This window comes from Apium graveolens, chromosome 7, assembly GCF_009905375.1.
Source record: "Apium graveolens cultivar Ventura chromosome 7, ASM990537v1, whole genome shotgun sequence".
In the NCBI taxonomy this organism is placed as follows: domain Eukaryota; kingdom Viridiplantae; phylum Streptophyta; class Magnoliopsida; order Apiales; family Apiaceae; genus Apium; species Apium graveolens.
The window spans coordinates 8287769-8304277 of NC_133653.1; the positions used below are offsets into that span (position 1 = coordinate 8287769).

General features: G+C 35.6%; 2 protein-coding genes across 2 annotated transcripts; one reads left to right on the top strand and one right to left on the bottom strand.

The window, feature by feature from the left end:
* Nucleotides 1-1847: 1847 nt before the first annotated feature.
* Nucleotides 1848-11700, top strand: LOC141670617 (protein RRC1-like). The gene is made up of 18 exons (XM_074476551.1): nucleotides 1848-2000; nucleotides 2242-2357; nucleotides 2447-2582; nucleotides 2758-2803; nucleotides 5438-5498; nucleotides 5587-5739; nucleotides 6054-6170; nucleotides 6264-6429; nucleotides 6579-6691; nucleotides 6915-6986; nucleotides 7463-7684; nucleotides 7825-7883; nucleotides 8025-8109; nucleotides 8549-8686; nucleotides 9047-9271; nucleotides 9371-10167; nucleotides 10690-10856; nucleotides 11171-11700. The coding sequence occupies exons 2-18, from the start codon at nucleotides 2283-2285 to the stop codon at nucleotides 11452-11454; spliced, it is 2916 nt and encodes a 971-aa protein (XP_074332652.1). The 5' UTR covers nucleotides 1848-2000; nucleotides 2242-2282; the 3' UTR covers nucleotides 11455-11700.
* A 280-nt stretch (nucleotides 11701-11980) lies between these two features.
* Nucleotides 11981-15951, bottom strand: LOC141672551 (putative indole-3-pyruvate monooxygenase YUCCA4). Its single transcript, XM_074479174.1, has 4 exons — nucleotides 15126-15951; nucleotides 14494-14742; nucleotides 14267-14389; nucleotides 11981-12374 (listed from the first exon to the last, which is right to left on the bottom strand). The coding sequence occupies exons 1-4, from the start codon at nucleotides 15747-15749 to the stop codon at nucleotides 12165-12167; spliced, it is 1206 nt and encodes a 401-aa protein (XP_074335275.1). The 5' UTR covers nucleotides 15750-15951; the 3' UTR covers nucleotides 11981-12164.
* Nucleotides 15952-16509: the final 558 nt, after the last annotated feature.

Genomic DNA, 16509 nt, shown 5'->3' on the forward strand with positions numbered 1-16509 from the left:
GTGAGGGCTAATACACTTTAAAGAGACAGTCACACAATTCTTATTTTTTCATTCTTGTCTCTTTCTTCTTCAAATTGCTTTCGTTAACTATTTATTCTTATACATATATTATTCACACTAGGGCTGCTCATGTGTTATCCAACCTGTTATAACCGACCTAACCTAACCCTAAATTCGGCCGACTAAACCGAACCATCCAAAATCGTGGGTTCATTGGGTTGATTTTGATTGAGTCGTTTATAATGGGTTGGGTCAAAGTTTAGATATTTAAAACCTTAACTTAACCCAACCCAGTTATATATATATATTACACACACATATATATATATACATATATTAATTTATGTGATTATAGTCTAAATTACTACACAATCTAGTAATTCATGTATTGAATCACTTGGTCACTACTGCCCTTCAAAAATGTAGATTTGGTTAGCTAAGTATTCGTTGTATAACATATATATAGAATATGATATTAACCGTAGAAGTTACAAGTTAGATTATTTGATCACCTTCCTGCCTACATGACAAACAGTTTCAACTGCACTTCGTTTCCTTTAAACGAAAGTAGTTAATTTAAACTCATATATTACTTGGACATAAGCTTATAAGATATCAGTGTAGAGATGTTTTGCACATTTTTGTAAAAACAACTTATTTATTTGTATTATTGTCATTATACTTGACGCTAAAAGATAAAGAATAGAAACGCAAAATTATTAGCTAATTACAACTAAGGCTAGAGTGCTATGTGCTTGTGCTACTATTGAGTTTGAATTTTGGAACCGGACTGTTGGAGACAGTAATTGACTCCATTAGTTGTAGATTTTTTCTTTCTATATAGTTCAGCTAATTTTAGTTATTTTATATGCATAGGTGAATTTTCTTCTAAATATTTTTATGCTAAAAGTTATGCATCACGAGACTTCTAATAATATAATTGTGACAAAATATTTTTCTACAACCCGATCAACCCAACCCGTCAAACGATTAATAGAGTTGGATTTTTCTATTTTTTTCGAGGTTAATGGGTTGAAATTTTTGTAAACCGTCCTAAATGAGTTGGGTCGTTAAAAGGGTCAAACCGACCCAATTCAACCCATGTGCAGCCCTAATTCACACACATGAACACGATTATTGTTTAACTTGATTTTTCGCATATTGTACAACAATTTTTAGGGGTGATCATAAACCGCACAAATCGCACCACAAAATGCGGTTTTTAATTTTTTATGGTGCGGTTTGAGTTTTTGACAAACCGCGCGGTGCGGTGTGGTGCGGTTTGCAGTTTGACATTTTAACATTGCGGTTCAAACTGCACCGCACCGCAATTACATATATATAAATTTATTTATAATATATTATATATATATATTATAGACTCATTTTCTGTTCACTATGATTTTGGGTTATAAATATTAGTTTACATATTACAAATTACCGACATATTATTATTTTCAATCAAAAACATATTATTTTTAGCTAATTTTTTTATTATATTTGAATGTAAATATTAATGTTTTTGAATAAATAAATCGCACAAACCGCTCCACAGCGCACCGCACCGCATTTTCGTGGTGTGGTTCATGCGGTTTTTGAGGTTATGCGGTGCATGCGCGGTTTGGAAATTTGATCAAAATGCGTGTGCGGTTTGGTTTGCTGTTTCAGAAAAAAACCGCACTGCCCGCACAGCGATTGCCCCAATCAATTTTTCAATTCAAACTTTCTTGGTTATTTAAATATTATAAAAAAATTATTTTTAATTTTTTCTTAAAAAATACCATATAATTTTTAAAAACCCTCAAAATAAAATTAAACTCACAAGTCACACCCAATAGGGCATCCAACTAGACCCAGAAAAAACCGAACACACCAAAGACTAAGAGGCCTAAAACCATATTTCACACACACAAACACACACTATATCTCTCTCGATACACACACACCTATACATACAACCTCACCTCAAGCTCGTGTCTCTATTCGCACCCCCAAATCTCGTAATCTCTCTCTCTCTACATCTCAATTATCTATTTAATTACACATATTAATCATAATTAACTGTTTAATTTCAATTCCAGGGTTTCAAAATTATTGTATATAACTGTTTGATATATGTATCTGATGATGATGTAGATAGTGTATCTTGCTTTGATTGTATGTATGTATGTATATGTGTGTGTGTGTGTGTTTTGAATTTGATGACTGTGATGTGAAATCTGATTAAGTGTTTGTGTTTAGGAATGATTTGTTAGGGTTTTTGTAGAGAAATTTGTTAGAAAATGAGTTCGTTTTCGATTACGAGGAAGAAAACGCCGTTTCAGAAACACCGAGAAGAGGAGGAGGCTAAGAAGAAGGTTTGTTTGTTTAGTGTGTTTGATTTTAGTGATTTTAGTGAATATTCGATTTTAGGGTTTTTAGGATTTGTTGTGTTTTTGATGTGCAGAGGGCGGAGGATGAGACTGCGAGATTGTATGCGGAGTTTGTGGAGTCGTTTCAGGACGATAGTGTTCCGGGGTCTAAGACGTTTGTTAGAGGAGGGACGATTAATCCGAATGATAAAGTGAAGACGGATACTGAAGGTTGGTGTTGTGTAGATAGATTGTTTATGTTTTGTTTTTTCTTTTTTGCGGTTTGTTTTGTTTTGAGGTATTTTATTATGTTTTTGCTGCGCATTGCGGAGTAAATCAATGATTTTTCTTTTACATGGACACATTAATAAAAACATGGACCTTTCTATTCATTCACGGATGGCAGGTGGAAATTCCAAAGATGGGGTATCTGGTTCCAAGAAGGGGAGTAGGTAAATGAATGCTTTTGATTAACCAAGTTACAATGCTCTTATGATAAGACATCTTAAGTGCAAAAAGTAAAACGGTGATCGTGATTATGAGGGTATTTTTTTACCATTGAGTTTCACGTGTATAAATGCACTTGGACTCTTGGATAGTGGTGTGATTCCATTTTCTTCCTTCCTGCAATCCAAATATAAGTAGATAAGAATACAGCAGCCTTAAGATTGTTTAGTTTATATTCTTTTTGTTGTAGATTTTATGCATCTTACGGCTTATGTTTGTTGGTTGATTCACCCAAAATATTCAACTGCACCTTATATGTGGTAGGATACATGAGCAAAGATTCATATAAACTTTGTAAGCCCTCTTATCTAAAATGAAGAGGTAGTAGGAGCTACCTCTCATTTGATACATTGGATACCTATTTCTGTATCTCTATCTGTAAGCTCTTCGCACATCTATGTGATTATAGATTGAATGTGAAAAAATAATTTTTTTAAGTCAAAAGTTCAAAAGAGAAAGAATCACTTTGTTAATATATCAGAAATTAAACCAATAAAGACAGCACAGCATACACACGTGACGGTGTCATGAGACTTTTTCCTTGTTTATTTTCTTCTTTTGGATGAGCATTTTTCTTTTGCGAAAAGCTCTCTGCAATATTGTTACTTAAAAAAATGTAAGATTACATCTTAAACGTTAAGGGCCTTACTTACCAGCAGCCCCCAGGTATTTACACCTAATGAGTGGGGGAGGTAATGCATTTATATTTTTATTATATATGAAAGTGAAGGTGACTGTAAAAATTGGTTTCGTTTTCTGAGCATCAAAAGCATGGATTATACAACATAGTCACTAGTCACTTGGGATATATCAAATGAGCTATATGGTTATGGTTACAATATTTTAATAATGAAACAAGGAGAATATAGTGGTACTTGTAGCAACAAGATCAAAAAAGTGTCAGTCTGCCAATTTATAAGGAAATGAATTTTGGTTTGGATTAAAGTGACAATCTTTCAGTTGAACTACTTCCTTGGTAGATATTCTAAATATCTAGCAGTTAGGGAATCTGTCAAGGTAGATACTATATGTGAGGATTGAGGAACAGGTGCATTTGTGAGATTTACAGATAATGCTAGTAGATTGAGTGTTAGTAATTGTCATTAGCTTTAAGTCTTACTGTATGATAGTACAGGCAGCAAAAAATAAAAATCTGTGTAGGTAATATAGACAGTGTATGCAATAGTGTAAAATAACATTAAGAATCAATACAGTTCTGCAAAATACTAGTTTTTTCCTGCTCCATCCGGCCGACCACCTTTCTGTTTATTCTAAAAACAGTACTATCGTATTCGGAATTTCCTCAACTCACCCTCTTCTGCCAACTACACTGGTTCTTAATACCTTCAAATGAACTGGTATCCTAATCCAGCCTCTCCAGGAGCTCATGTCCTTGTTTATCCTGTTTCTTTATCCTGTTAATGCAATCTTGTCCATCCAAATTCTGCATTTTCTTTATCCTGTTTCTTCTTTTCCCTGTACCAATACATCCTCTACCATAGGCTGCTCACCAATGTCGTCGTTTGTCTAATGCAGACATGGCCAAAACACCACATTCTTCTCTTTTACTTTATCCGTAATAAGCAGGACTCCTAGCTTTGCCCTGAAGATTTAATTAGCTCAATCGGTATTTCGTTTGACATTACTCAACCACATGCTTAAATATATCCGCAACATTCTCATTTTACAACTTTTGATTTCCTCCCTTTCATTTCTTGATTGTTCAAAAACAGACTCACCTAATAGCAAGTAGCAAACAGTCTTTTTTGATGTCAACTCTTGTTCTATGTGACAGAACATGATGCATAATGCAAGGATAAGCTGTTTATACAACCTATGGGTATCTTTCTAATAGTAGGTCTGTGGAAAACTGTTGGCAATTTAGTAGCTGAAATGATGTCCACATATTTGCTTAAGCATGAATTACTAAACATCCAGTTTCTGATGGACTCAGTTCAGCTGTACTTGTTGCTAACTCTGTGGATTTAGGCTCATCTTTGTCAGTTGACTATAGGATTTTGTATGTATTGGAATATGGCCGTTTCTGATTATGAAATGGTCATATCACATCTGAGGATCGAGGGGTTGTGAGGGTGTTTATGGTAAGAAATAGGAACCGTAGGCTAGAGAGGCCTTTGATGGATGGATGTTATGTGACTTTCTTGAAATGAGGGTATTTATGTCAGAGGTAATGCTTGTGTTTTCTCATTGCCCTAATCAATTAGGATTATGAATTTCCGACCTAATAATCTAGTGAACACTGCTTATGAAGCTTTGACTAAGGTGTGGTACGAATAGTTTGCCACTTCTTTTGTACATTAGATTAGACAAGTTAGGACCGTAAAACTGATTTACAGTGAAGATGCTAGCTAAACATTGCTTTGATTTGTAATTTATTACTAAAATCTTTTCTTGCACAATCTTGATAAATAATGCACACTTTCACTTGGAAAATTAGAGAAATGAATAGGTTAAAGTCTTTAATTGTTTAGAACATTTTCCGATACTTTTGAAGATTTGAGCTGAAAAAGGTTAAAGGTATGCCAGTTTTTAGCAAGCGATCCGTTCCATTTCTGCAGGTATGTTCCATCTTTCTTACCACCTCCAATGGCAACCAAGGCAAAAGATTATGAGAAAAAGGTAATTGCAATTGAATATACCGTTTTTTCCATAGAGAATTCACAAGATCATGTCAAGCAATATTTTTACTTATATATGATCTTTGCAGAAGGAGGACGAGAGGCCGAGAGAAAAGGAGAAAGGGAAATCTCGGAATATTGATCATTTCATGGAAGAGTTGAAGCATGAGCAAGAAATGAGGGAACGGCGCAACCAAGAGCGTGAACACTGGCGCGATGGTCGTCATACTGATACTTCTGCTGTAAGAAACTACTTGATTTAATCTGCTCGTGTATCAGATTATGTCTCCATATGTGTCCATTTTAATTTTGTATTGCTCTTGCACATCTTTACGGTTCAATTATTTGATTAAATTGGATCGTTGTGTAGCATTTACCATATGCTGTTAATTGGCTATAAGATTTGCCTTTCCACTCACTAATTGAGAAAGCTTAACTTTTGATGTGGGGGAAGCTGAAATGATTATAATGAGATTTTGACTTGGGATTTTGGCAGATTGTTTCCTCATAGTTATAATACTTTAACGAGTCAATACTGATTTTTATTCATACTCAGCTGTCCAGCAGATTTGATGAGCTGCCTGATGATTTTGATCCAAGTGGTAAGCCTGGCTCATTCGATGACGGAGATCCACAAACAACAAATCTATATGTGGGGAATCTTGCACCCCAGGTTGGTTACAAAAATTGTCCAACACAATTGTTGTTCCCCAATTTTTACATAAGATTGATAACGTAAAACTAGTATTCTGATTATATGTTCTAGGTGGATGAGAGTTTTCTTCTTCGTACTTTTGGAAGATTCGGACCTATTGCCAGTGTGAAAATAATGTGGCCCAGAACAGAAGAGGAACGTAGACGACAAAGAAACTGTGGTTTTGTAGCTTTTATGAACAGAGCGGATGGACAGGCTGCTAAAGATGAGATGCAAGGTTATTTTAGCATCCTGTTTATAAACATTGTAACATTATGCATTTTCTATAACGTGAATTTGTTTACACAATGCAGACTGATGTATATTCGTTATAATCACACGCATGGCTATGTATGGTTACTTACATATTTGTTTTCTTTTTGGCAGGGGTTATTGTTTATGAATATGAGTTGAAGATTGGGTGGGGAAAATCTGTTTCCCTTCCATCACAGGCGCTACCTGCTCCACCACCAGGACATATGGCTATTAGGAGTAAAGAGGTTCATGTGATTTGATTTGTTCTGATAAATTAACTTGTATATGCGCATTTGTTTTCTTCTTTATTTAATTATATATTCTCGTGGACAGATAATTTAGCATGAGGTTGTCTCAATAGTTTAGTTGAAGGATACATGTTTCTATAGCTTATATATTAATTTTATCATACGCTTACACACACACATATTACATGCATATTAACATATATGTTTCTTCTATTGGCAGGGTGCAACTGTCATTTTATCTGGTCCATCTGGCCCTCCTGTAACTTCAGTTCCGAGCCAGAACTCAGAATTGGTAAGTTCGTTATTCTGCTTGATAGTAATTCAAAATATGACATGTTATGACGCATCTGTATGTTAATTCACCACAACATGCATTTGCATTTCATCTAATTAACACTCAGTGTTCTTTAATGTGATTTATGCAAGTGGCAAGCTTATGATCTACTTGCATAAACACTAAAAATGATTACTGGTATATAAAAAGGGGACTGGAGAAACAAGTTAAAGAATAAAATAAAGAGAAATCCGGCAGCTGGGCGGTGTGTTTTGTTGTGTGGCCCCTCTCTCCCCCCCTCCCCCTCACTCTCCCTCCCTCTCTCACACACGAACACAATTTATGAATGGTCATATTTGTTTTTCAATGCGAAGCAGAAGTTAGCATTGTTACATTGTGTACCGGTTACTAGTTTTAACTCCAGTGTCTTGTTTACCATTATGATTTTTCTCAATATAAACCTATTGCTTTACAACTTTGTTATGCCTTTGTAGGTTCTCACCCCTAATGTGCCCGATATAACGGTTACTCTGCCTGAAGATGATCATCTTCGCCATGTAATTGATACAATGGCTCTGTACATTCTTGATGGAGGTTGTGCTTTTGAGCAAGCTATCATGGAAAGAGGCCGTGGAAATCCTCTTTTCTCTTTCTTGTTTGAACTTGGATCGAAGGAGCATACCTACTACGTCTGGAGGTTGTATTCGTTTGCGCAGGTACATTCCATGTGATAAAGAATGTTTTAGAGAGTACCTTTGTTGGATTTGTAAGGCAGTACCTTTGTTAGACTACAAATGTACCTTTTCTCTTAATGGTAGGGGTTTACTGTATATGAATAATATTCTGTTTGGTGCAGGGTGATACACTGCAGCGCTGGCGAACTGAGCCTTTCATCATGATAACCGGCAGTGGGAGGTAATGCATAATTACATATATATATATATAAATATTCTTAGGTGGCTCTGCTTTAAAGTTACAGTACATCTGAGTGATGAGCCACATATTTTGTAGGATGCCTTATGTGATTCACGACTCATTTTTTTATTGTTTGTCCAGATGGATCCCCCCCGCTCTGCAAGTTGCTAAAAGCCCAGAGCATGAAAAGGAGTCTGGATCTACATATGCTGCTGGTAGAAGCAGGGTACTACTCTCTGTTCTGATCTTTTGTACTATAATATTAAAACCAGCACATCAGCTGTAGTGCTGTACACTTGTAACATGTTATCATTATGGGATGGAAGCACGAAACATGCTTACATACGCGAGGAAAGATGTGGAATAATTTTTACATATCAAAAGAAGATAGAGAAAAATACAAATCTACCCCCTCTCTTAATCTCTCTCTCCCTCTCTCTCTCTCTCTCTCACTCACACACACACACACACCATGTCAGCATGATGACATGCATAGTGTACATTTAATATAACTACTATTGCGCACCTGACATTGTCAAACTTGTCTTTAGTAATAGCTTTAATGTATTTAATGATTACAAGTGAAGCTTCTTTTTTTTTTTGAGAGCACAAGTGAAGCTTCTTTGCATAGTCTTGAGTACTAAAGTTCTTGTGATCTGTTACAGCGTATAGAGCCTGAACGAACACTTACTGATGCTCAAAGAGATGAATTTGAAGATATGCTACGAGCCTTGACCTTAGAAAGAAGTCAGATAAAGGAAGCTATGGGCTTTGCTCTGGATAATGCTGATGCAGCTGGAGAGGTAATTTTGGTGCACATATGTGTATATGTATTATATACATATTCACCTCTATCTTAGAAATAGTAATGTAGTATTTTTACTTTTTATGCTATATGAAATTTTAGTGTAGTGATTAAACCGTTTTGGAATTGTGTACGTCTTAGTTTTGCTTCTAGCATTCCATTATTCCAATCACATTGGTCAACAGCATGCAGCCGATAATTTATTGAACGATGTGTGCTTTTTAATATGAATTGTACTTGCAAGCTAGAGATCTACTATCAGGAGGAAACAGATATAAAAGAAACAAGGATAGATTAGGGGAAGAACTATTAATCTGAAGTGTTCTTGATTGTTTATGTAGCTGTTTCGTGCTTGCAGATTGTTGAAGTTTTGACAGAGTCTTTGACTCTAAAAGAAACTCCAATTCCAACCAAAGTTGCTAGGCTCATGCTTGTCTCGGACATCCTTCACAATAGTAGTGCTCCTGTAAAAAATGCATCTGCTTATCGCACTAAATTTGAGGCAACTTTACCGGACATAGTGGAGAGCTTCAATGACTTGTATCGTAGTATATCGGGCAGGATTACGGCTGAGGCACTCAAGGTATTGTCCAATGCGACTGGCTCTCATATTTATTATGTTCTGATTCCTTGCAATCGTTTGGTTTGATAATATTAATAAATAATTACCCACACACTGCAGGAACGGGTTCTCAAGGTTCTTCAAGTCTGGGCTGACTGGTTTCTCTTTTCTGATGCATATGTGAATGGATTACGTGCTACTTTTCTTAGATCTGGGAGTAGCGGGGTAATTGCTTTTCATTCCATTTGTGGTGATGCACCAGAGTTGGAGAAGAAAATAAACCCCGGTGATACCAGTGACGCAATAAAGACAAACCAAGATGCAGCACTGGCAATGGGGAAAGGAGCAGCCACGCAGGAGCTGTTAAATCTTCCAATTGGCGAGCTCGAAAGACGCTGCAGGCACAATGGATTATCTCTTGTAGGTGGTAGAGAAACAATGGTTGCACGATTGCTTTATCTGGAAGAGGCAGAAAAACAGAGGGGATTTGAACTGAATGATGACTTGAAATATGCTCAGATTCATTCGAGTTCTGGTAGATACCCAGGCGGGCAGAAAGAAACAAATGCTGAGGAGTCTGTGGGTTCTTCAGCATTTCGTAATAGGGGAGACGAGTTGCCAATACAAGGAAAAGGATCTGGACTATTGACTCCAATCATTCCCATACCGCAACCTGAATTAAGAGCCTTCACAGATAAAGGTAAAAATGAACCCATGTTGACAGCCTCAAAGTGGGCAAGAGATGACGATGAAAGGGACGATGAACAGAACACAAGTACGAGGGATCTTGGGCTCACATATTCGTCTTCCGGTAGTGAGAATGCTGGTGATGAGATTCACAGGTCTGTGGAAATGGACATGACAACCGATGCCAGTGTTCTGGTGCATCCTGATAGTGGGATTAATGAAGAACAAAGGTAAGTCATGCTGTCTGCTAATATCTGTTTAATAAATATGATTATCCCAAATTGTCATGCCAGAATAAATAGAAACTTAAGGTCAGCTTAGTTTACATCATTATGTGAATCTGTGATCTGCTTTTGTTATTTATTTTCTTCTGCTGGGTAATATGTGCATGGAGCAACTATTTTTATACTCAATCCCTCCCAATTGTTATCGTTTCTGAGATAGTGTCTGACACACATTTTAAGATGAAAATAATATAAAGTTCTGTAACTTATTTTAAAATTTTTCCTTTTCTGAATAAAAATAGAATGTTTAAACTTTTATTCAGAAAAAGAAAATATTGAAAAAAAGTTATAAAACTATAATTTTTATTCATCTTAAAATGCGTGCCAGACACTCTCAGAAACGATAACAATTGGGAGGGACGGAGGGAGTACTAATTTACCTAGTTTCTTTATCCAAGTTGGGTATTTTTGAACGCAATCTTTTTTCTTTCCATTTTTTGGTGTTTGACTGATGTATTTTCTTTACAGACAAGTGTTAAGACGTATCGAAGTTGCTTTGATTGAGTATCGTGAATCTCTTGAGGAACGGGGAGTAAAAGATGTTGCGGAAATTGAGAAGAAAGTCGCAGTCCATCGGAAACGTCTTGAGTTAGAATTTGGTCTAGTACATTCTAAAGAAAATGCTTCTGTCAACAGTAAGTGCTAGTTTGATATTCAGCTGTGCAATTAAGTATGTCACAGATGATATAAGATTGTCATTTTCGTAAGAGGGAATCTGATACAAATTGCCTCCCTTTTTCCAGTTTGATTTTTTCATGCTATTGAATTATGTAGGATGTTAGATAGGAAAATACATATTTTGCTTTGTGGACTACTGATATCGAGAAAAGTTTGACCGCAATTTTTCAAAAAGATGTTAGTTAGAGGAATAGTGCATTTACACGGTTATGCTTGATAAATAAATTTGCTTTTCTTGTGCTAAATGATTTCCAAACCTCTGTACCTGCAGAAAAACCATCGTCAGATAAAAGGGAGAGACGAGATGAGTCACGTGAATCATCAAGAAAGCGTACTCGCAGTCATAGCAGAAGCAAAAGCCCCCAGCGAAGATCGAGTAGAGACAAGGAGAGAGAAAATGATGGTGACAGAGATAAAGAAAGACACCGTGATAGAGCCCATGATTTGGAAAGTGAAAGAAGAAGGGATCGGGAGAAGAGTGGAAGCAGGGAAAGGGATGATGGCAGGGACAAAGGTCGAGAAAGGGACCGGGACAGAAGGCGAAGAATGAAATGAGTTTCTTTGCCCGAAGCCTTATAGTAAGTTTAAGTTGTACTGGGATGAGAACTTCAGTACTAATAATCCTAGTGCTTTCATATTCAATTGCCCTTTAGTGTTGTATCCCTTAAATTTTCATGTTGCAACCTTTTTATTAAGATTTTGGCTCGTGGATACTAACTAAGATAGAAAAGGTTGTGCACTAATGACGTGGAAATGAGTTGATTGATATTCTAAATTTTAATGTCATGTGATTACACTCTTCATCCAGCTCTCTATATACTTCATTTGTGAATTTTAAATTTTAACTCATGTTGAAAGGATATGTATCATGGGAAACTGGGGTTTGCACAATGGCTTTTAGTTCTAATGTGCCAAATGAATTCTGCATAATTATATAAATATATGTATACATACCAATGATACCACACTAGTGAATGTACAATTTTATTGAAATTTATCTCCATTGTGGTTATTATGATCTGCTCCAAGGTGTAGGTTCTGAGAATCTGAAATTTGAAGCCCAGTTCATCTTAATTTTGACGAGTCTAAAGAGTTCACCCTTAAATGCTGTGGAGGAATCTTAAATCCAACAATTATCTATGCTAAAAGTCGATCATAATTCTTCTTGGTGACAAGAAACAAATGCATTACCCTTCTTTGAAAACCTAATTGTTACCTTCTACATTTCTGACATCTACCTTCTTAAAAGTTCAACAATCTTATATTCATAAGATAGCAACAGAGCTACAGCTATTCTTGCAGTCTTTAAATTTCTTCAGTTGATCAGCAATATCTCTAGCAATGTTAAGTGCATCTGATGCAGTACCTAGAAGGCCTCTTTTGCTAAATCCCACTGTATATAAACCTTCTTCTCCTTTCCAAACACTACCATTCGATGTTTTCTGCAAACCGTCTTGTGTAAATAATTCGCTCCCCTGCATTTTATCGAAGAATATAAAGTGACTGAAAGGCCACATGTAATTTTACACAATAGAAAGTGATGCATTCTGTTATTTTCCAAAAAAGACAGAGCAAAGGAAAATTAATCACATTGCAATGGCAAAGTAAAAAAGCGGTAGTTTTTATTTTTGAAAATGGTCAATTGTAGAAATTTAAATACTGATGTGTGCCTCTACTCAAACTTTAACCTCGACCTCTAGACTCTAACCTCGACCTCTTATTATCAATGTATATCCGCAAGCCGAGGGATTATAATAATAAAAATCTCGGTACAACTTTTCCTTTGTACTAACATGGCACCTTGTAGCTAAGAACAATGTTTTGCTAGCAAGACTTGCATGGTTACCTGTAATTCCAATGAGGATTTCTTGAACATGTCTTGAACAGTTTTAAGTTTTGGATGTTTCTAAGAAGATATGAAATGTGATGGTTACATCTCATCAATGTAAACAATTTCATATCAACAGTAGTGTTTGGAAGCAGGGATAATACAAACAATTAACAGGAAAATATTCCCTTTTTTATTTTGCCCAGGGGCCAGCAGTAAACATACACAAGGAACTTTTGTAGGGTACCTCATGCTTAAACAAGTCCAAAACTATATGACTGATGATAAGATAACAGTAAAAACAGACACATTTTTACACACAAGCACAGAGCAGTCAATTTGGACACAGTTTCAGAAAATTTCCAGTAATTTACAAAACTATCAGTTCACAAGATATTGTTACTAAAACCTCCATTGAAGCACCATAGGATGCCACTAATTGAGTAGCTTAGGCCACTTAAACTGCTTAAATATCTCGAAAAATCATTTTCTTTTCTCCAAATACTTTATAGAACTAATCGAACAAAATATACTCATCATGTCCCTCTCGGACGCAACTAAGAAGATAGCATAGAGTTTACCCCTAATCCTAAGGGATGACTTGTGATTTTTTAAAAATAAGGTATGAGAAAGTTGTCTTAGTGATATAAGGAACCACTGAGACACTGTTGCAGTGCATTTTTTTGTCATATTTCGTATATTTGGAGTTAAGATCATGTTTAAGGGAGCAAGTCAACAGTGTGCTAGTAGTTTCCTTATAAATATAATAAAATAATAACTCTTAGTAAGTTAGGACATGATTTTATATTTCAACTCCAACAATGATCTTTAAACCCATCCCTAATTATTATTATAATAATAAATTTGAAAAAGATATGAACAAAAAGTGGAAGAAAGAGAAAGAAAAAAAGTGTAAGAAAGAGAGAGAAATGAATATTTTATTAATAAAAATGATATAAGGGATAACTAGTTGTTCCTTAAAGATAAGGCATGAAGGTGATGTATTAGTGATTTAAGGAACCACTAAGACACTGTTGGAGTGCAAATTTAAGCCAAGTTCCTTATATTTGAAGTTAAGAGCTCACTTAAGGAAGCTGTTGGACTTGCTCTAAATTTCATTTTTGTCAATTAAAAATTGATTTATCTCTCTTCTTTTTAATTCTTTTCTCTCTCTTCCTTTCATATCTCATTCAAATTTATTATTATTATAATAATAAGGAATGAAAATAAAGATCATTGTTGGAGTTTAAATTCAAAATCATGTCTTAAATCACTAAGAGTTAATATTTTATAATATTTATATGGAACTTGTTAAGATGCTGTTGGACTTGCTCTAGGAGTAGAGAAACTGTTTCCGTGAAAATTTCTGAAACAATAAATTTTTGAATTTCTTTTGGAATGTAGTTTAAGTGTTTTAGAGAATTGGCATTGCTAAGAACGACAAAGTGACTGAAATTTCATGGAAACCAAGAAATAAAAACACAGTGCTGATGTTCATGCAGTCATCATGCTCATGCATACACAGTTACACATGCATACCTTAAGCCAAAATGGCACATTGCTTTTGTAGCCTGTTGCCAATACTATAGCATCAAATTCTCTCTCCTGTCCATCCATGAATTTGGCCCCATTACTTGTTATCTCTTTCACTCCTACCATTACCTTAAAAAGACAAAGATTTTCAAATAAATGTAACATTGACATCTCCAAGAATGCATGGCACATAATTCTGACACAGTTGCCTCACTGGTGTGTATTGTTTTTACCTTAATATTACCAGATTTTATATGTGACAAAGCTCCTCCATCAAGAATAGGTGTCTTTCCGGTAGCATTTTTGAGCTCAATTGGACCAGTTTTTGGTCTTCTGAGACCTAGTTTCTCTGTTTTGCCAAGGATAGAGTTGCACATTAGTATAAGAAACTTGTCAACTAATCTTAGTGGAAACCATTTGAGAAGTGTCATTGCTATTCCAAAGGTAGAGCACCCAAACATCTCTCTAGGTAGAACATGCACCTGAAATTTATCCAAAAGATAAACTCACCATGAGATTATGAGCAGAACCAAATAATTCCCACATCAATAAATTGGACAAGGACATGATCTCAGGCAAACCTAACATTTCTCAATCAAAATTGTCACAATTTTCCTACTACAAAATGTTACAAAAAACATGAAATTTGACACATGCACATTTCAGCAAATATTATCCAGTGCTCAATAATGTACAGAGAGAGAGAGAGAGAGAGGGAGAGAGAGGGAGAGAGAGAGGTTTCAGCAAATATTATCCAGTGCTCGCATAGAGAGACAGAGACAAAGAGAGATAGAGGGAGAGGGAGAGGGAGAGGGAGAGAGAGAGAGAGAGAGAGAGAGAGAGAGAGAGAGAGAGAGAGACTTACAGAGTTTCTAACAACCAAATGAGGAATGGCATTGTGCTTACAGAGGTCCATACTAACTTCCATACCAGAATTCCCACACCCTACAACCAAAACCCTCTGATTCTTAAACTCAGCCCCTGACTTATACTCACTTGTATGCACCACAGGCCCATCAAAACTCTCAATCCCAACAATCTCAGGAACAAAAGGCTCTGCATTCTCCCCTGTTGCCACAACCAGCCACCTTGAAACATACTCACAATCTTGACTATAAACCCTCCAAAAACCACTCAAAGAATCAAACTCAGCTCTCTCCACAACTTGCTTAAACTTAGGCTGTATTCCAAAATGCTGAGAATAAGACTCAATGTAAGAAATGAAGTGATGTTTTGTAGGGTACTTTGGGAAGTTTTTAGGAAAGCCAAAAAAGGGCAGCTCACAAAAGTTCTGAGGGAGGTGAAGTTTGAGAAAGTCATAAGTTCTGTTTTGCCATAATGATGCTAAACAATCATTTCTTTCAAGAATCAAACAAGTGATGCCATTTTTCTTTAAACAAGCTGAGACTGCAAGGCCTGATGGTCCTGCACCAACTATGATTGCTCCATCAACCCAAACACCTTTTGTGTCTTCTTTAAAACAGCTCATTTTAAAAAAAATGAATATGAAACTCTGAGGTTTTGCAGTAATATGAAGAGGAAGCAAAGGAAGGAAAGAGTGTGAAATTGGTAAAATGAGGTAGTGGGTTGATAGGATGTATGCAAGAGGAATGAGAGGAGTTGTGTAATGGTTCAGAGAGTGATATTAATGCATAGAATCCAGCAGAGATTTTATGAGAGAAGTGGAAGGTAGATAGACAGAGACAGAGTGTTTTAATAGCCAAAATATGCAGTACCATAGGCTTCTAGCGCCAGTTGTAATGCGCAGCTTATAAGTCCAAAATTACTTATAAGTTTATTATTTTACTATGTATAATTATCCCGGCCCTTCTCTAATGAAGTAGAATTTACATTACTAATCCTTGATTAATCAGAGGTCATATAATCACATATCATCCTTCACTAATTGACTAATCACATATTAGATAATCACGTATCATCCTTTACTAATCACATATTAGATAATCGAGTTAAAATTCTGGAAATGTTAAGTGCTGAGCAAAGTTTTAATTTTCAGAGAAAAATAGTTCTGAAAAGACTGAATAACCCTCATATTAATTTTTACTATAATTATTGATATACATCTAGAAAGGGCATTTTAGTATTTACACATGTCTTTTGCTCTAAAATTAAAAATTTGCTTTGGATTTAATATTTTCCTTAAAATTCAGGTATAATTATTTTTGTCCACTTGACTCGTTTATCTCTTAGTGACGAAAAATGTTAACTTTATACGGTGGATCAACTTT

What these genes read in the sequence shown, in the direction of transcription:
- LOC141672551 (XM_074479174.1), bottom strand. Translation starts at nt 15,749, where the DNA reads ATGAGCTGTTTTAAAGAAGACACAAAAGGTGTTTGGGTTGATGGAGCA. An exon ending in ATTTGGTTGTTAGAAACTCT is followed by an intron (nt 14,743 to 15,125) that starts GTAAGTCTCTCT and finishes GATAAATTTCAG; the next exon opens with GTGCATGTTCTACCTAGAGA. An exon ending in TAAAATCTGGTAATATTAAG is followed by an intron (nt 14,390 to 14,493) that starts GTAAAAACAATA and finishes TGTCTTTTTAAG; the next exon opens with GTAATGGTAGGAGTGAAAGA.
- LOC141670617 (XM_074476551.1), top strand. Translation starts at nt 2,283, where the DNA reads ATGAGTTCGTTTTCGATTACGAGGAAGAAAACGCCGTTTCAGAAACAC. An exon ending in TGGGGAATCTTGCACCCCAG is followed by an intron (nt 6,171 to 6,263) that starts GTTGGTTACAAA and finishes TATATGTTCTAG; the next exon opens with GTGGATGAGAGTTTTCTTCT. An exon ending in TTACGGCTGAGGCACTCAAG is followed by an intron (nt 9,272 to 9,370) that starts GTATTGTCCAAT and finishes CACACACTGCAG; the next exon opens with GAACGGGTTCTCAAGGTTCT.